The 20,509-nt window shown below is 35.7% G+C and overlaps 3 protein-coding genes across 3 annotated transcripts; 2 read left to right on the top strand and 1 right to left on the bottom strand.

Annotated features, from left to right (window-relative positions):
- Positions 1–7: 7 nt before the first annotated feature.
- On the top strand, positions 8–3,924 carry LOC111384155 (cytochrome P450 71A3-like). Its single transcript, XM_023008404.1, has 5 exons — positions 8–68; positions 453–527; positions 799–914; positions 3,087–3,529; positions 3,633–3,924. The coding sequence occupies exons 1-5, from the start codon at positions 8–10 to the stop codon at positions 3,922–3,924; spliced, it is 987 nt and encodes a 328-aa protein (XP_022864172.1).
- Positions 3,925–12,161: 8,237 nt separating this feature from the next.
- LOC111384151 (cytochrome P450 71A3-like) lies at positions 12,162–13,959 on the top strand. The gene is made up of 2 exons (XM_023008402.1): positions 12,162–13,167; positions 13,272–13,959. Exons 1-2 carry the CDS (start codon positions 12,271–12,273, stop codon positions 13,878–13,880), a joined length of 1,506 nt encoding a protein of 501 aa, XP_022864170.1. The 5' UTR covers positions 12,162–12,270; the 3' UTR covers positions 13,881–13,959.
- A 1,696-nt stretch (positions 13,960–15,655) lies between these two features.
- On the bottom strand, positions 15,656–16,546 carry LOC111384152. Its single transcript, XM_023008403.1, has one exon. The coding sequence runs from the start codon at positions 16,471–16,473 to the stop codon at positions 15,862–15,864; it is 612 nt and encodes a 203-aa protein (XP_022864171.1). The 5' UTR covers positions 16,474–16,546; the 3' UTR covers positions 15,656–15,861.
- Between the last annotated feature and the right edge of the window lie 3,963 nt (positions 16,547–20,509).

Genomic DNA, 20,509 nt, shown 5'->3' with positions numbered 1-20,509 from the left:
TAGATTCATGGTGAATCCGGGGAAGGCACACTGGGAAGCTGTGAAGTGGATCCTGAGGTACTTAAAAGGTACTGCGGATACGGGTCTATGTTTTGGTGGAGATGCATGTCATATAAGTGGGTTTGTGGACTCGGATTATGCAGGTGATCTAGATAGATGACGATCTACTACTGGATATGTGTTTTGCATACATGGTGCCCCAGTTAGTTGGCGATCGATGTTACAGGCTACAGTTGCTCTTTCTACTACAGAGGCCGAGTATATGGCCATGGCAGAGGGAGTGAAGGAAGCATTGTGGTTGTGGGGTCTTCTAGATGATTTGGGGATTGAGCAGGATTGTGTGGACTTGTGGTGTGATAGCCAAAGTGCAATTCACTTGGTTAAGAATCAGGTTCATCATGCTCGAACCAAGCATATTGACGTCATGTATCATTTTGTGCGTGATGTTATAGAGGAATGTGATATTTCACTCTCGAAGGTACACACAAATGAGAACCCAGCTGACATGTTAATCAAAGTGGTGACGGGTAGTAAGTTTCAACATTGCTTGGACTTACTTCACATTAGTCCGTGTTGATATGCCCAAGAGGGCATGGCCCTTCGGGGCGAGGTTGAAATGAGGTGGAGTGTATATGAAGGTGGAGGTGAACTACGGAGGCTTGATCCCGAGTTTTTTGGGTACGTAGGCAATCATGGTTTGAATGGTGCAGCCGAGTTTTGGTGCTTGTTTCTTCTTCTTGTGTTCGTCCAAAATTTGAGGTTTATAAAATGATGTACGAGGTGGAGAATTGTGAGAAGAAGGGAGAAGGGTGAAGGTGGTGAAGGTAGTGAAGGCAGCGCCTAGGCGCCATGTGCAGGCGCCTAGGCGCCCCGACTGTGGAGCCAAGGCAGAATGTTGGCGCCTAGGCGCCCCGGCATGTATATATATATATATATTGCCATTTTTCCCTCTTTCATTAATTTTCAAGACCTAGAGCCCGGTTCTAAGAGAGGAAAAGAGAGAAAACTTGGAGAGAATTTTACAAGATTGAAAGGTTGTTCATCTTGGGTATAAATTCAAAGTTATTTTCTTTCTTGGGGATTAACTTGAGACTTGTTCAAGTAATCCAAACACATTGATCTTCATATATTCCATTGAAATCATTTCTTCCTCATTTTCTTGTTCTTCAAGTGTTTTGGAAATTTTCACATGGTCAACTTTGTTTGATCTTTTGGGCTATCTTTGGGAGGTGTTTTCCCAACAGAATGAATTAAATTTTGTTGTGGCAAGAGTTAAAAGTTTTCTTCTTTAAAAGAATTTTGCCTCGCACAAGTTTTCAGATTGTTCTCAAATTTAGAGAACCACAAACCGAACAATGCTTTGTACTCTCTTTTGAAACAGGAATAAAAAAATGCAGAATGGTATATATTTTTGGGTTATAGTGCGGAGAATATGACATACTTGTTGAAAGTCGTTTTTATGTACAAGACACTTTTAGAGAAAAGTTCTAAAATAATAATTTTTCTTTTAATAAGAAACCACCTTTCAATCAAATAAATTCTAGAATATTACACATAATGCATTCAAATTAATTGAACATTTCATCATATTTTAATTCCCACAATTGTCATGTCACGACGGCTTCTTTCATGATTAATTTCTCATATGCTTGAAATTAATTTTAAAAACAATTCTTCATTTCAAAATTCTAATTAGCAACTTGGGATTCTTAATGTATATATTATAAACACCAAGTTGTGCCCCTCGGGGCATAGCCCAGTGGTACAAAGGATAGGAGTGAGGTAGTCACAGCCTTGCTGATAGTTGCAGTGTGAAAGTTCGATTCCTGAGATACGGAATTGGACCCTTTGTGGGGCATCAGTGTACAGGCAAGCCCTTGTTCCTTAGCCTGCTGTGACATATCCCGCGCATTCAAATTAATTGAACATTTCATCATATTTTAATTCCCACAATTGTCATGTCACGACGGCTTCTTTCATGATTAATTTCTCATATGCTTGAAATTAATTTTAAAAACAATTCTTCATTTCAAAATTCTAATTAGCAACTTGGGATTCTTAATGTATATATTATAAACACCAAGTTGTGCCCCTCGGGGCATAGTCCAGTGGTACAAAGGATAGGAGTGAAGTAGTCACAGCCTTGCTGATAGTTACAGTGTGAAAGTTCGATTCCTGAGATACGGAATTTGACCCTTTGTGGGCATCAGTGTACAGGCAAGCCCTTGTTCCTTAGCCTGCTGTGGCATATCCCGCAATTTACCTTCCTCACGATACTCCAGAGGCGAGGCAGTGGGAGCCTTTAAGGTTGGAGTTCAACCTTTATAAACACCAAGTCGCATTATGGGCAAATTCTGTACTCTCTCCATCCCATAAGGATAGATCTACTCTTCCTTTTTATCTATTTCGTATTATAATTAAGTCTCTTTTCTTATTGAGAGTATAATTAATTTCTCAATTTTCTAATATATCACTAATTGATGTGTCTTGTTATCATCAAATATTAACTACTCATATTATATATATGTAAATTATATAGTTTCAACTATATTAATTATGTTTTCCAAATCTATGTAAAAATGAAAACAAGCTTATTTTTACGGGACGGGAGGGTATCCGTTTGTTAACTGTTGAGTGGTTATCTGGCTGATATATAGTAGACTAAGAGAAAACTATTCAAAGTTGAGAATTCAAATGAATGATGTATATCATTACGTGCTACTAAATACCAGTCATTATTATAGTTAGTATTTTGACTCCATTGTTTCAATAATTGTTACGATGGCTCAAGAAAATATCTTATGGAGGCAATAATAGAGGCAATAATACAAAAGATGTCAACTCCATCTAGACGTTTGGCGTCATTCGAGCAAACGGACAAGCCAGCATGCTAAAACCAAAACTAGACTGCAGTTCATAATTTAAAAAAAAAAAAAAAAAAAAAAACATGTTGAAATTCATCACGGACTGCATCTGCCTTCCCAGTATGATCTTCAAGATTAAATATTGGTGTTAAGGGAGAAACACATACTATAAAGAGTAGAACATATACAAAATTGTCCTGCAAATTTCATCTGCTTTAATAGAAGAAAATGATTTATTTTGTTTCCTTTATTTTGTTCATCATCTTCCTTTACAAATGGGCTACTTCAAAATCCAAGAAAAGGTTGCTACCATCTCCAGCGAAACTTCCAGTAATTGGAAATCTTCACCAACTCGGCTTACACCCTCATCGCTCCCTTAAAGAACTATCCGAACGCTACGGTCCACTCATGATGCTTCATTTGGGCAGTGTACCAGCACTGATAGTCACCTCCGCGGACGCGGTTCGAGAGATAGTGAAAAATCAGGACCTGATTTTCTCAAGCAGGCCGAAACTAAGTGTTATGCATAGAATTGTTTATGGCTCCAAGGACATAGCTTTCGCTCGTTATGGTGATCACTGGAGGCACGTTAGAAGTATAGGCGTGCTTCAGCTTTTGAGCAACAAGAGGGTTCAATCTTGTCGTCATATAAGAGAAGAAGAAACGTCCCTTATGATTGAAAAAAATTAGAAATTCATCCTCTTCTTCGATATCTGAGGTAAACTTGAGCAATCTATTGGTGTCGCTTACTAATGGTATTATAAGTAGAGTGGTCTTGGGGAAGAAATATGGCGGTGGAGAAGAAAGTGAGAACTTTGAGTTGATGTTGAAGGAGATTGGGGAGTTATTGGTCACTTTTAACCCTGGGGATTTCGTGCCATGGCTAAACTGGGTTAGTCGTGTGAATGGTTTGGATGCCAGATTGGAGAAAGTGGCTGAATCATTTGATGAATTTTTGACCCGTGTAGTTGAAGAGCATAGAAGTCGAATTGTTGTCGGAAATTCGACTAATGCAATCAAAAGAAGAAATAAAATAAGCAAAAAAATAAACAGTAAATGAAGTGAGGTATGCCAATAAAGTAAGCAAATCTCCTTAAGACAGATTTCGCCCTCCAATGAAGTGCAAACAGGATAATGGACGTCTGTCTCCCAAGATACAACGCTCCTTCCAAGGTCGATACTGTACAATACCAACCTTGTCGGTCGAACCAATGAATGACCGTACTTGAACGGAATAACCACGGAATTATAAGAGATTTTTTAAGAGCAGAATATGGAGAGAGAAGAATTTAGAAATCAATTGAATTCGTAATTGATTTGGTCTGTAAAAAAACGAATCTGGGGGTCCCTATTTATAGAGATTGAAGTGTCTCATGGAACAGGTGTGTGACATTTCAGGAACTGGTGCATCACTTGGTCTGATTCGTCTTAGCCATTGGATCGCACTATTTTTATGATCTGACGGCCCAGATTGAACCATGAAATGAAGTGTCCATTCATCATGCTTATTCACCAATTTCTGAACAGTCACAGCCACGCGTACATCTAACCGCCACGCAAGACGAAGAGACGCGACCTACCACTCGTGCGCCACCTAGAATGCCAACTCACCGAGCCTTGTGCTGCCACGTCATCAAACTACGAGTCCATTTCTAAAAACTATAAGGCTCTCCAGCTCCTCGCGACGTGTCAAGTGCGCCTCTAAAGCGCCCAATGCGTACTTTGCGGCCCATATCATTAAATATTACATTTAATATTTTAAACCCAAATCAAACCCAAATCAAATTCAATTAATTCCAACAGTCAAATGCAAGGAAAGACAGATCGTGATGGGAGCAGCGATGAAGTAGATTTTGTGGACATATTGCTCGAAATTCAAAGGGAGAATAGTTCCAGTTACCCTATTGAAACTGATACCATTAAAGCTCTCGTTTTTGTAAGTCTCCCATTCTATCTCTCTCTCTCTTGCAAAGAATATTCAAAACACATAAGATTTCATTGAAGAAACAATTTGGTTATCGTCTAATCCTTTTCCTTTTGACAGGATATGTTTGGTGCTGGTACTGATACAACATATACAACTCTAGTTTATCTTATTTTGAATATAATGAATATAATTACACGTCTATCTATTTGTTTTAAACTCAATCTTGTTATTTTCAATAAAAGTTGAAACTTAATTTGTCTGAGACTCGAATCCCTCTCCTATAATATTCAATTGAGACTTTTGAACACTTTAATAGACTTTTTTAAGTGATGATTTTTGTGGATTTCATAGATTTTTTGTATAAATTTGTATAAAATTAGTAGAAATCTTTCGTAAATTTTTATAAACTTTCATAAAATTCAAAAAATTAAACTTTCATTTGAAATAAAATTCACGTGGATTTAGTACAATAGTGTGAAATTCTCACATACGAGATGGTAGTTCTCTCAATTCTCGTTCTCTTTTCCTTTCCCTCCCCATATAATAAACTTTTTTGAAAAAAGAATAAAAAATTAAGATCTTAATTAAATAAATAATAATCAATAAAAATAAATTTAATATTCAGTATTACTAATATAATATACCTTTATAGAATAAATAAATATAATTACAAATTAGTCTTTATAAAATTTGTGGGCAATGGTGTAGAGAATGTGACATATTGGTATATTGCTCTTGTCTAAGCCTCATTTTGGGAAAAAGAATGAATTTTTGAATAGTGTATTGATGGAAAATGTATGATTAAAAAATAAGATTTTTTTTTGCATTTGTGTGTAATATTCTTTTATTGAAAAATGTGTGATTGAAATGATATCAAAATACTACTAAGAATACATTTTTAAAAAAGAATGGGACTCAATCAGGGTATTATTACAAAGACACATTTATTGAGAAAAGACAACTTCTAAAATAATAATTTTTCTTTTAATAAGAAATGACCTTTTAATCAAATAAATTCTAGAATATTACAGATAATGCATTCAAAGAACATTTCATCATATTTTAATTCCCACAATTTTCATGTTACAACGGCTTCTTTCAACATTAATTCCTCATATGCTTGAAAATAATTTTAAAAACAATTCTTCATTTCAAAATTCTAATTGAATCATGATTGTTGTACAATAATTTTTACAATAAATTTGACAACATGCAACATGACAAGTTATCATTGGACAGTTTAAAAAATACTTTATCTTTCCCATCAACGCTTTTGTGATTCCTACACCATTGTCAAGCATGTTGTACAAATCCATTATACAAATGACTTATTCCATTCTAATTAGCAACTTGGGATTCTTAATGTATTATAAATGCCAAGTTGCATTATGGGCAAATTTTGTACTCTTTCCCATAGTTATTAGACTCGACCTGATGGTCGATCAGACAAAACCTTCAGGTCAATAATTCGATCGGTTGATTATTATTAGACTTTAATTTTAATTATATTATATTTTTTTAAATAAAATGTAAAACATTTTTTGAAATCTAATATATATATATATATATATTGATCACATTAGATGACTAAGAACCATCAGTGGCCATAATAGTCATGGAGGTAAAATATCTCTTTTGTTGCTAGGGTTCGAATCAAAGCTCTAGCAAACTTAAGTATTTAACAATAAAAGTTTACTTCAATTTAGTAACCATCCAGTTTAATATGTGAACTGGATTTGAATCCACTTAAAATCGTCTAGTTCAGACGGTTGGTTAATGGTTTAACCGATTTTTGATCAATTCATATGCTTACTTGATCAATTGAATCACCTAGACCGGACCAAGATCCTGTTCGACAGTTCCTGGTTCAGTCCAGTTTTAATAACTATGCTCTTTCTGTCCCAAAAGGATAAATCTATTTTCTTTTTTATCGGTTTCATATTATAGGTCTCTTTTTTTATTGAGAGTATAGTTAATTTCTTAATTTTTTAATATATCCCTAATTAACATATCTTATTATCAACAAATATTAACTACTCATATTTAAACAATTGTAATGTAGACGTATGTTAAAAGTATATGTAAGTAAATTTTATAGTTTCAAATATATTAATTATGTTTTCTTAATCTATGTAAAAATGAAAACAAGCTTATTTTCATGACATGGGAGGGTATCTCTTTGTTAACTGTTGAGTGGTTATCTAATTGAGATATTGTAGACTAAGGGTCCGTTTGACTGCAAATATGAAATTGAATTGAATTGAAAACGAATTATAGGAAATTGAATTGCCTTGAAATTATTTTTCTGGGAATTGTAAATTATTGTGTTTGATTGGTATAATTTCTCACGTGGAAAATATTAAAATAAAAGTGTTTTTGGTGTTCATTTGTCTTTGTTTTACATTAAAATTGTCAATTAAAGAGATATATTTTACTAGTATTGGAAATGAAATTTGTTTCCATTGCCAACAAAAAAATTTTTTTTTTTGAAGAAAATCATCTATCTTTTGGTGTTCGTTTGACTTTATTTTACATGAAAATTTTCAATTAAAGGGAAATATTTTTTTTACAATAATTCTTGTTAAGAGTTAATTATCTCATTAACTCTAATACACTGCAACTAATCAGCCTTGTTGTACATTTACTGTTACACCAGATTCAGTTGTAGTGGATTCAGATAGTCACCCATATTTCACGTGAATGGCTCCAGCTGAACTTTCTAGAATAGGCTCCCTGTATCTATTTAATTCCCACCTGCAAAGTGTATATTTAGATAGGTAGCTGAACACTGTAAATTATATAAAAAGGCATTTTCATTTTCAACTTGGTATCAGAGCAAAAAAAAATAAAAAATAAAAAAAAATGGCCAACGCTAATGTTACACCACAGAATTCCTCACCCATATTAGCTTCAATCACAATGGCGCCTTCAATGTAGGGAAGCAACCAACCTTCACCTTTTGGTGTCAATTTAACCCAAATGGTGTCTGTGAAGTTTGACAAAAACAATTTTTTGCTGTGGAAAAATATGATTCTTCCCATCATACGTGGACACAACCTTAAAGGTCACATTCTGGGAACAAAGCTGTGTCCTCCAGAATTTATTAGTACTCAAACCACTGATGAAGCAAAAGCTAGTGTCGAGGTAACTCAAAATCCCCAGAATAGTCAATGGATGTCCACAGATCAGTTGTTGATGGGATGGCTTTACTCCTCAATGACTCCTGAGATTGCTATGAGAGCTATGGGCTCTAGCAATTCTAACTAACTCTGGACTGCTGTGAATGAGAGTTATGGCATTCAGAACAAATCTAGAATAACTTTTCTCACTGGTGAACTCCAGAAGACAAGAAAAGGGACTATGAGTATTGAAAAAAACTGGTTGAAAAGAAGTTTGAAAGGAAGATAAAGACCCTACAGTCAGATTGGGAAGGTGAGTATAGAAGCTTAACAAACCTTGTGACACAATCTGGAATTGAGTTTAGACATTCCGGTCCTCATACTTCAGCCCAAAATGGTAGAATAGAACGAAAGCTATAGACATATAACAGAAACATGTTTGACTCTATTAGCCCAAGCCAAAATGCCATTGAAATACTGGTGGGAATCCTTTCAAACAGCTACACACCTCATAAATAGGTTGCCTACTCCAACTCTCAAAATGCATTCCCCATTCCAAGTTTCACACAAAAAAGAAATTGATTATAAGGCACTTAAAACCTTTGGGTGTGCTTGCTATCTCTTCTTGAGACCCTATCAAAAGCATAAGTTCAATTTTCATTCAACAAAATGTGTTTTCCTTGGGTATAGTGAGTCTCACAAAGGCTATAAGTGCCTCAGTTCAATTGGAAAAGTGTATATTTCAAGACACGTTGTTTTCAATGAGTTTGAGCTTTCTTTTGAGTCTGGTTTCCTCATCTAAGGTCAGTCAAATCCTGTTTAGTCTGAAACAATAGTGTCATGGTTTCAATTTCCTTCCCAGATAAATAACTCAAGCCCTGATCCTACTGATATAACTTATCTAGATGCAACCCAAGTTATGGATTCTCTACCTCGTAGCTTAGGTGATGCAAATCAGCCTCATAATGATAGCATTGACAGAGATGATGATAATGCACAAGAGTTACTTAATGAGGCAAATAAACAGTGTGTGGAGACAGATGTATGGTTGTCACAGGACATTAAACAATCTGAATCAGATAGTGCTACTGGTCACAATAGTCATCTGCAACTAGTTAAAATGACAATCAGCAATCAAGTAGTAGTAAGCTAAGCCAGAGTCACAAACCAAGCAATCAGATACAGCATCCTATGGTTACTAGAGCAAAAGCAGGAGTGTTCAAACCAAAGGTCTACACTGGACAATCAGTTGAACATAATCATGAACACAGGGAACCCAAAAATGTAAGTGAGGCACTAATGAGTAAAGATTGGAGAGAAGCAATGAAAGAGGAATTTGATGCACTGATGGAAAACAAAACTTGGAAACTAGTACCTTCCTCACCATCATACAACATAGTGGGAAACAAAGGGGTGTTTAAACTGAAACACAGTTCAGATGGATCAATTCAAAGATTCAAGGCAAAACTAGTGGCTAAAGGTTTTCATCAAACCCCTGGAGTTAATTTTTATGAAACCTTTAGCCCCGTTATCAAGGCATCAACCTTAAGAGTAATACTTACCCTTACAGTTTCAAGAGGATGGAAAATCAGGCAGGTTGATATCAACAATGCCTTCCTAAATGGTGAACTTGAGGAAGTTGTGTACATGAATCAACCTGAAGGATTCATAGACAGTTCAAAACCATTGCATGTGTGCAAACTAGAAAAGGCACTTTATGGCCTAAAGCAGGCACCCAGAGCATGGTATGACAAGCTGAAAGATACATTAATAAGTTGGGGATTCAAGCAATCAAGAGCTGACACATCATTGTTCTATTTTAAGAATTAAACTCAAGTTAGATTTGCACTCATCTATGTAGATGACATAGTCATAACGGGGAATGATACAAAGTTGCTGCAAAATTTTGTAGATGAATTGAACAGGAAGTTTGCATTGAAAGATATGGGCCAGTTGCATCATTTCTTAGGAATTGAAGTTGGTTGGCATGACACAGGAATTCATCTTACACAAACAAGATATATTACTGAGTTGCTTAAGAAGTTGAACTTTAGAACTTAAAGCCTTGTCCTACTCCCATCACAACCGGTAGGACTATGTCAAAAACTGAAGGAGAAGCTATGAAATATCCTTCAATTTACAAAAGTGTTATAGGAGCACTGCAATATCTCACACATACCAGACCTGACATCACCTTTGCTGTTACAAACTAAGTCAATTTCTACAATCACCAATATCAACACATTGGCAAGCAGTAGGTAGGTTGATATCAACAATGCCTTCCTAAATGGTGAACTTGAGGAAGTTGTGTACATGAATCAACCTGAAGGATTCATAGACAATTCAAAACCATTGCATGTGTGCAAACTAGAAAAGGCACTTTATGGCCTAAAGCAGGCACCCAGAGCATGGTATGACAAGCTGAAAGATACATTAATAAGTTGGGGATTCAAGCAATCAAGAGCTGACACATCATTGTTCTATTTTAAGAATGAAAGTCAAGTTATATTTGCACTCATCTATGTAGATGACATAGTCATAACAAGGAATGATACAAAGTTGCTACAAAATTTTGTAGATGAACTGAACAGGAAGTTTGCATTGAAAGATATGGGCCAGTTGCATCATTTCTTAGGAATTGAAGTTGGTTGGCATGACACAGGAATTCATCTTACACAAACAAGATATATTACTGAGTTGCTTAAGAAGTTTGAACTTCAGAACTTAAAGCCTTATCCTACTCCCATCACAAATGGTAAGACTATGTAAAAAATTGAAGGAGAAGCTATAAAATATCCTTCAATTTACAGAAGTGTTGTAGGAGCACTGCAATATCTCACACATACCAGACCTGACATCACCTTTGCTGTTACAAACTAAGTCAATTTCTACAATCACCAATATCAACACATTGGCAAGCAGTAAAGAGAGTATTAAGGTATCTAAAAGGAACAATGAATCAAGAATTGTGGATTCAAAGATATGACAGGCTGACATTAAGTGGATACTCAGATGCAGATTGGGCTTCCTGTCCTGATGACAGGAGATCAACAGCCGCATACTGTATATATCTGGGAGAAAATTTGATAGTCTGGTCATAAAAAAAAACAACATGTTGTTGCTAGATCAAGCACGGAGTCAGAATATAGAGCTCTTGGTTCTGCGACCTTAGAAATTGCCTGGATCCAGTCCTTGTTCAAAGAACTGGAAATGCCACAAGTCTCAGTTCCAATCCTGTGGTGTGACAATATGAGTGCTGGTGCACTTGCAACGAATCCTGTCTACCACGCCAGAACAAAACACATAGAATCAGACATTCATTTTGTCAGAGATAAAGTTCTTGGAAAGGAGTTAGAAGTGAAATATGTGCCATCTTCAAATCAGATTGCAGATGTGTTAACAAAAGGGCCTTTCTCATTCCAGATTCATCTTTTTGAAGGACAAGCTCGGTGTTACAGCAGTACCATCTGGCTTGAGAGGGGGTGTTAAGAGTTAATTATCTCATTAACTCTAATACACTGCAACTAATCAGCCTAGCTGTACATTTTCTGTTACACCAGATTCAGTTGTAGTAGATTCAAATAGTCACCCATATTTCACGTGAATGGCTCCAGCTAAACTTTCTAGAATAAGCTCCATGTATCTATTTAATCCCAACCTGCAAAGTGTATATTCAGATAGGTAGCTGAACACTGTAAATTATATAAAAAGGCATCTTCATTTTCAACTATTCTTAGAATTGGTTTCCATTGTAAAAAAAAAAAAAAAAGAAAAAAGAAAGAAACGAAAAAAAATATTTCCAAGATATCTAAGAAATTCAATTCCATGATAAATATAAGCTATCAAATACCTTTTTTGTGGAAGTTGAAATTCAAATTCCATTTTTTAAGGAAAATTTTGTTGAATCAAACGGTGTCCAAGAGAAAATTATTCAAAGTTGAGAATTCAAATGAATGATGTATCTCATTACGTGCGAATAAATACCAGTCATTATTATAATTAGTATTTTGACTCTGTTGTTTCAATAATTGTTCTGATGACTCAAGAAAATATATTCTGGAGGCAATAATACAAAAGATGTCAACTCCATCTAGAAGTTTGGCGTCATCCAAGCAAATGGACAAGCAAACAAAAATATTATATATCCAAAATTAGACCGCAGTTCATAATTTTATTTTATTTTTTTAGAAAAAAAGCTTGTTGAAATTCATCAAAGACTGCATCTGCGTTCCCAGTAATCAACACATATACTGGATCATTTTCAAGATTAATTATTGGGGTTTAGGGAGAAACGCATAATATAAAGAGTAGACAATATACAAGATTGTCATGCAAATTTCATCTGCTTTAAGAAAAGAAAATGATTTCTTTTATTTACTTTATTTTGTTCATCATCTTCCTTTACAAATGGTACTATAATGCTACTTCAAAAGCCCGGAAAAGTTTGCCACCATCTCCAGCGAAACTTCCGGTAATTGGAAATCTTCTCCAACTCGGCTTACACCCTCATCGCTCGCTGAAAGGACTATCCGAACGCTACGGTCCACTCATGATGCTTCATTTGGGCAGTGTACCAGCACTGATAGTCTCCTCTGCTGACGCAGTTCGAGAGATAGTGAAAAATCAGGACCTGATTTTCTCAAGCAGGCCGAAACTAAGCGTTATGCATAGAATTGTTTATGGCTCTAAGGATATAGCTTTTGCTCGATATGGTGATCACTGGAGGCAAGTTAGAAGTATAGGCGTGCTTCAGCTTTTGAGCAACAAGAGGGTTCAATCTTACCGTCACATACGAGAAGAAGAAACGTCCCTTATGATTGAGAAAATTAGAAATTCACCCTCTTCTTCGATGTCTGAGGTGAACTTGAGCAATCTATTGGTGTCGCTTACTAATAGTATTATAAGTAGAGTGGTCTTGGGAAGGAAATATGATGGTGGAGAAGAAAGTGAGAACTTTGAGTTGATGTTGAAGGAAATTGGGGAGTTATTGGTCACTTTTAACCCTGGGGATTACGTGCCATGGCTTAACTGGATTAATCGTGTCAGTGGTTTTGATGCCAGATTGGAGAAAGTGGCCAAATCATTTGATGAATTTTTGACGCGCGTAGTTGAAGAGCATAGAAGTCGAAAGCAAGGAAAGACAGATCGTGATGGGAGTAGCGATGAAGTAGATTTTGTGGACATATTGCTCGAAATTCAGAGGGAGAACAGTTCTAGTTACCCTATTGAAACTGATACCATTAAAGCTCTCATTTTTGTAAGAATCCCATTGTATCTCTCTCTTGCAAACAATATTCAAAGCATACAAGATTTCACTAAAGAAACAATTTGGTTTAGTCTAATCATTTTTCCTTGTGACAGGATATGTTTGGTGCTGGTACTGATACAACATATACAGCTCTAGAGTGGACAATGGCTGAGCTTTTAAGGCACCCAAAAATCATGGAGAAACTACAGAACGAGGTGAGATTAGTAGCCGGAAGTAAATTAGATATAACAGAGGAAGATTTAGAGAAAAACAAAATGCCCTATTTAAAGGCTGTGATCAAAGAAAGCCTAAGACTGCATCCTCCATTTCCATTACTGCTTCCTCGAGAATTGACCCAAGATACTACATTAATGGGGTATGAAGTTGCAGCTGGAACCCGAGTGATGATCAATGCTTGGGCGATTGGAAGAGATCCTATTTTGTGGAAAAATCCTGAAGAATTTCATCCAGAGAGGTTTCTTGATTCAGGAATTGACTTCAAAGGGTTCGATTTCGAGTTTATCCCGTTTGGTGTTGGTCGTAGAGGCTGTCCCGGTATTACATTTGCCATAGGTGTTGATGAACTTGCTTTGGCAAAATTGATGCATAAATTCAACTTTGCAACTCAAAAAGATTTAGACATGACTGAAGCTCCAGGACACTCTGTCCATGTTAAGTTTCCTCTTCTTGTGAACCCAATCCCCCATTTTGCTAGTAACTAACTGCTATCATCATCAACTCTCTCTATAACTAACTATCATCATTGCAATAAAAAAGCTAGTTCATCTTTTCTTGAATTTAGTACATGTCTATCTATTTGTTTTAAACTCAATCTTGTTATCTTCATAATAAAAATCGAAACTTAACTCATCTGAGACCCCAATCCCTTTCCTATAGAAATTAAATATACTTGTTTACAATCAACAAATCTTTCTTTATATAGGCGTTAATCATTCACAAGTACGTCCGAAATCGATTACTCGACTAAACAATTACAATAAAGACTTCTTTACCAAATGGAATTTTCACTTTAAAAATCTAATGTCAATGGCTTTAACCATCTCGAAGATACAAAGCACATCTTATGGGTAAAAGGTTTCATCAAAACTCTAGTTTAGGTTATTCAACATATTTACAACATTAGTTAAACTGGCCACTATACATTTGACTCTAAGCATTCCTCTTTCACATGGTCGTCATTCCCAGTAATGTAAATAGACCAAGACTTGAACTCAAAGACATGTCAATTCGAACAAATCCTCAATGTATGAGAGGAGAGGGAACGAGGTAAAAGTTTGAACTAGCGTTCATATTTATCTCCAAGATTTTGATGCACCATGAAAAACTAGGTTCCAGCACTTAATAAGATGTTTATCCTCAGCTCTTTCTGGCATTATTCTTCAGTCATTGCATAGCTGAGAGATGTCCAATTAACCGTATGGGGCAGAAAGGTGCAATACATTGCCGATAAAACAAGTATCTCGATTCCAACGACCAATGATGAAAAGCTCCCAAGCCCTCACCGACTAGGGAGGATTTTATAAAGATACAAAAGGCAATAAGAATCTGTAATGTTAACTGAATCTGTCCAGTTCTCATTTAAACTAACACGAAGGCAAGTCTGAGATCACAACAATTTCAAGTAACAAAACCACATGGCAGTCTTAAAACTACAATAGAAGATGCTTTTTGATACCTAGCAACCACATACTGATTATCAATAGATTAAAAATCCACACGACACGCTTACTACGGTAGAAGATGCTTCTTGATACTCAACAAACTGAATATCAATGGATTATAAAAATGTTACAGGTAATATTGCATATGGTTGTCAATTTACTTCACTATAAACATAAATTCAAACTGAGCTTTTGTGATTTACCTAAGAACAAAGAAACATCAAGGTTAATTATCTCCAAGCAACAATGCGTAGTTGTAAGAAATATATCAGAAGATCTGTTGATACTCATATCATACAGAGTTGGCTCGAATTAGAATGACTGCATTCAAATTTGAATTGATCTTCTCTAAGTTCTTATTTTACAGTCCTGACAAATAAGGCATCATTAATGGAAAATCAGATTCATTAGCATGCAGCCACTTAAAATTTTTAAAGACAGAGATTACATGAAATTGTAAAACTTCAATCTTTTTATGCAAATGAATCTCCTTCATACATTATGATTATGAGAGCCCGGACAACGAAATATGGTAAATCAAGGATTGAGGACCCTGTTTCAATTTTTATCAAGAATTTTGGAGCCCAACAACACATGATTCAATACCTTGGAATCAGAACTCATTTCTATCACTCCATTTCATGACAAAGGAAAATGATCGGTTAATGTGTTAATCAAAAGCATTTAACATTCTCCCAACTTGCTGCGTATAGCGTAAGCATTGATCATTATTTCATTTTCCATATTCAAAATTCAAAAAAACAGATAATAGGACAGTGCACAACACATTTTAATTACTAAATAAACATTTCTGATCAATGCAAGCCAAGAAATCAGTTATAAAAGCAGAGCAAGAACACAATTAAATCCATAGTAGGTGGTCCTCATATCACAATTAAAAGCAGTTTGTAGTAGCACGATAACGTGAATAATAAATACATAGATAGATACACTCAGGTAATTATCAATCACTTTTTCAATCCTTTGGGTTCCGAAAACGCTGATAAATTCGATCAAATCATCAGGCTTCGTCCTTGGCTGGGGATGCAGGTTTCTTGAGGTCATCATCAACGACCTTGGGCTTGGTAGGAATAGCCAGATACCCCATCTTCTTGGCGGAGGTGACGTCGTCATCATCATCAGAAGAAAAGGAGGAATCATCATCAAAGTCAAAGCGGCGGGGAGAGAACAGAGACCACACGAAGTACATTGTGGCGGCCGTGAGGACTCCGCAGCCAACCCCGAACAGCAGCGCCCCAACCACACTCATGATGTCCTTGGTACGATCCCTAATCGAGCTCGAGACTGAGGAGTGCAACTTAGCGTGGCCTTTGTACGGAAGCATGTCGTGTTCAAGATCGATCGGGCGATCGTTGTAATTGACGGATGGATGATGGTTAGGGAATCGAGTAGTGGTGGTGGTGGTGAAGATTAGAGTGAGATAACGGGGCGAAGACAAGGAAGAAGGCTTTTGCAAAAGGAAATTAGCCTCGCTAGGGTTAGGGTTTTGGGAAAGGGAATAAGGGTAATAGGTGGTGGTTGTTGCGAAATAGAAAAGGGTTTTGCAGGGACGGGCGGAGGCTGTGACGGCCAGGAGAAAGAAAAGGAGGAGAGGGATAATTGGGGTCGCCATTTTTACGCGTTAGAGAGAGGGAGAGAGAGCAGCTTGAAGATGGAGAAAATCTCGTAGTCTTGAATTTGGGTAAATAAAAGGCTGCTTTATTCTGCGTAAGTGTTCTACACGTCAACTCTTTTTCTCAGTTTTCAATTTTTGACATAATCAATGACTTTGACTTTTCAAAAAAAATTAGGGACAGTTGGAGCCCCATTATTTATAAATTATAATGAGATAAATAGTATTTTTTTGAAAAATAAATAGTTAAAAATTTTTTGATTTATGTATAATATTATCTTATTGAAGATTGTGTAGTTAAAAGTAGGGAAAAAAAATTTAATTTAATATAATGAAATATAATAGGGCTCAAACGGGGCTTAATCATAGAAATTTGGATTAATCTCCTCGCCCTGGATTTCTAGGGGCGTTCAAACTTGAGCCCCTGTTTGTTTTCAATTCTTTTCTCATTAAAATGAAAAATATAACCGTTATTCATCATATCAAATTATCATATTTGAATTTCTATCTCTTGTGTGGAGTCCGTAACGGCTATATTTTTCATTCTTATTTTTACATAAATGGGAAACAAATGGGGCTTGAACTCATTTCTTTGTCCTTCGTTCTTATGCAACTTTTTGTCTCTCTTACGTTCATCTTGATCGACAGGGGTCATATTGCTCGATGCCAAATTATCTATAGCATCCACTACTTCTGTATCCTCTCTTTTGCACGTTAATGCCACGTCAATGACCTTACACAACACGAAGTTTCCAAATTGTTCTTTCACTCATGGATTAACAAATTGCACAAACCTCTTATGGTCTTCCATCAGAGGAGTTACAGAATGTATAAGAAACCTTTTGCTTTGCACAATCTAACAGTATGGTCAATATCTGATAAGTCGTCTATTTTTTAAATTTTTTATTTTTTAAATTACTTGCAATTCCTCTTAAACATGAATAGCATTGACATTGAAATTTTACACAATTAAGAAACAAATACTTTCAATTTCCACGAGTTAGATCTAACGCTCTACGTCCAATGATTATCTCTAACAAGACCATGCAAAAACTGAATATATCTAACTTCAGTGTAAGGTGTCCATTGCAGGCATATTCAGGTGCACAGTATCCATATTTACCCTTGACCCTTGTGGTAATAAGAAAATCCTCATTTGGACCAAACTTTGCAAATCCAAACAATGTTTAGGGTTGAACCCTTCATCCAATAATATTAATTAGATGATTTCAAGTCCCTGTAGATGACCGGTGGATTCGCCTGTTGGTGCAGAATGCAATGCAAGGATTGCATGTACAGAGTAAGTCTGCACAGTGACTCTAGGATCGAGAATCATACATTATAGATGAAATTCAGAAATGCTTCATATAACATGTATTGTGTTGGGAATCTACTTATATATGTATAGCGAAAAATTAAAATTATTTCGATTCCCACCGAGGATTCCTTTATGTTTAGATAGAAATCGTGATAAAAATTATACCTTTTTCGAATTCTACAAACCTTTTTCTTTTTTTTTTCGTTCCAACAATCTTGATTCGCCACCTATAGTTGTCCAATTGTCCAGCCTCCAACGATGATCCACACAGAGAATAAAATTGCAACTACTAGGGTTTTTCCTCTTGTGCCAGCAAGAATAATGAAAATCATCTGGACCTCAAACCCTAACCATGTATTTATATAAACCCAAACGGATTCGGCCCAGTCCGGTCCAATATTTAATTAATCCATTTAATTAAACCCGGTCCGTGAATTAATTAATCCAATCAATTAATTCGGGAATATAAATAACAAATCCAATTAATTAATTTACCCAACGATTGTTAAATTAACCAATTGGCAATTTGCAATTTTCTAATTCTCTTTTGTGTGCGACCCATTAGGTTCCCGACCACGATACCTAACGACGTGAAATATTATTTTGATCTAATCAAAATTGATAAATTAAAACACCCTTTTAATTTATCGTCAATTCACACTCGCCGTCCCTGATTGACATCTAGCAATGTGTCAGGGCAATGCATGTGACGGGAATGTCACGTGGTATGACAAAACCAAATTCGTTCGTTTACCGTGAAACTATAATCCCTTCGTCAATATGATCCGATCAATTACGAGATATAAAAGTGTGTCAATCTCGATTATCGATCATATCTTTCACTCCACTATTAAGTCAATATAAGTCGAAAACTTCTTTTCGACTTATGAGTACACCTTGGCCAAGGATTTCATCATCGACTTAATTGAATGAAACGCAGATCATAATCTTCTACTATCTAAGAGTGACAAATCCTTTATTAGTGAATCACAACCTTCATATGATTCTTGACGTACCCGAACGATGTCGTATTAGCGGCCCTTTGCAGAACAACATCCAACACCGTTAAAGTATGACTGTCCTCATACAAGGTACCATGACGACCTCAAGTCAAAGGACCAATTTCACTACCGAACATTAGAGATTAACCACTGACACTCAGATAGTTATAAATGTGGAATCTCTCGACGGGTCTCCAATATTTTATTCTATAACAAAACATCTACGTGTTCATTTAAGTGTCACCACACTTTAACTTGTGAGATCAGCTACTTACTTCACAAGTAAGAAATGCCACACGTGATGGTCTATCCGTAACAACGATATCCTTACCTCGTTATTACTTACGACCACGAACGATTTAAGATTCAATCAAATGTAATTTGTATCTCACAATCACAACTCCTTGTGATTAACAAATTACGAAGATTTAAATCTACGAACTATATTATTTATTTAATTGTCTATTAATTAAATAATGGATCTGCCGTTTAATTGCATTAATTATATATATATATCAAAAGTATTTATGTCCAAAGTTGATTGGACCTAGAGCATAATACTTACAAACTCCCACTTGCACTAGATCCAATCACTTATGTATCCAATATCATAAGTCTACATGACGATCATGTTTATGTTACGACAACTCTTTGTCAGTGGATCTGCAATATTGTTAAATGTGGGAATTTGTTCTTCTTTTTATGTCATTTCTATGTATTATCTCTTTGATGAGATTATACCGTCTTAATACATGTTTGAATCATTGATGAGACCTTAGTTCCTTTACTTTCGCAATGGCTCTATTGTTATCACAATACAATAGTATGTGATCAACAATATCAGAAACTACTCCAAATTCATTTGTGAATATCATGATCCAGATTGCAACTCTTTGCTACTTCTGAAGTAATCATGTACTAGGTTTCTACTATTGAATCAACGATTGCTTCACGTTTGGAACCTTTCCAACATACTGCTTAAGAGTAAACAAGTTTCTCCATATGAAATTTTCTCAAAATTACATTTATGTAAATTGGGATGAGTTAAGCAATCGTCTAGATTTACCTCTATAGATCAAGTTGCTTATCCCATATCGTTCATGAATAAATTCCTTAACAACCATTATTTCAACGATTGAAATATAGGGATGTCGTTTTCTATAATATTAGGAATACAACAATACTCCCACTATCTTCTTGTAAACACACAATTCGTCTTCAAATTTGATAAAATCAAATACTTTTACTTTTTCCATCAAATCGAAAATTTCAGCTCCATAGAAACTTATTTTAACCTTTAGTTACGATAGGCAACTGTTTCAAATAAAACCCGAATGGACTTCAGCAAGGCCACAGGAGAAAGGTTTCACCAAGGTCAACACTTAACCTTTGCTTCTAGCCTTGCTTTGTATATATGGATATTCACATCCACATCGACATTTCCCTTGTAAACTATTTACAGAACCTTATGGGTATCATTCCATCAGGAGGTTTGACCAAGGTCCAAACCTTATTCACATACGCCGAGTTGATCTCAAGTATCATGACCTCTTGCTGTATCTTTTAAGTCAACATTTGAGTTTATTTTGTTGCAACTAGCATGTTCTTTATCCTGGATCACTAATATCTGATTAATGATCATGGATTCGCACCTTCTTGAAGGTCGAATGATCCTACTAGATTCACATAGAGCTGTCATGTCCTCAGGAGTCTTTAC

This window comes from Olea europaea, unplaced genomic scaffold (genome assembly GCF_002742605.1).
Source record: "Olea europaea var. sylvestris unplaced genomic scaffold, O_europaea_v1 scaffold2856, whole genome shotgun sequence".
Lineage (NCBI taxonomy): Eukaryota > Viridiplantae > Streptophyta > Magnoliopsida > Lamiales > Oleaceae > Olea > Olea europaea.
Note: the sequence above shows the minus strand (reverse complement) of the source record. Positions and strands in the feature narration are given on the sequence as shown.

Coding starts and splice junctions, on each gene's coding strand:
- LOC111384151 (XM_023008402.1), top strand. CDS start 12,271: ATGATTTCTTTTATTTACTTTATTTTGTTCATCATCTTCCTTTACAAA. Junction 13,168..13,271: donor CCATTAAAGCTCTCATTTTT/GTAAGAATCCCA, acceptor TCCTTGTGACAG/GATATGTTTGGTGCTGGTAC.
- LOC111384155 (XM_023008404.1), top strand. CDS start 8: ATGGTGAATCCGGGGAAGGCACACTGGGAAGCTGTGAAGTGGATCCTG. Junction 528..798: donor GTTAATCAAAGTGGTGACGG/GTAGTAAGTTTC, acceptor AATTGTGAGAAG/AAGGGAGAAGGGTGAAGGTG. Junction 915..3,086: donor GTTGGCGCCTAGGCGCCCCG/GCATGTATATAT, acceptor CTGCTTTAATAG/AAGAAAATGATTTATTTTGT.
- LOC111384152 (XM_023008403.1), bottom strand. CDS start 16,473: ATGGCGACCCCAATTATCCCTCTCCTCCTTTTCTTTCTCCTGGCCGTC.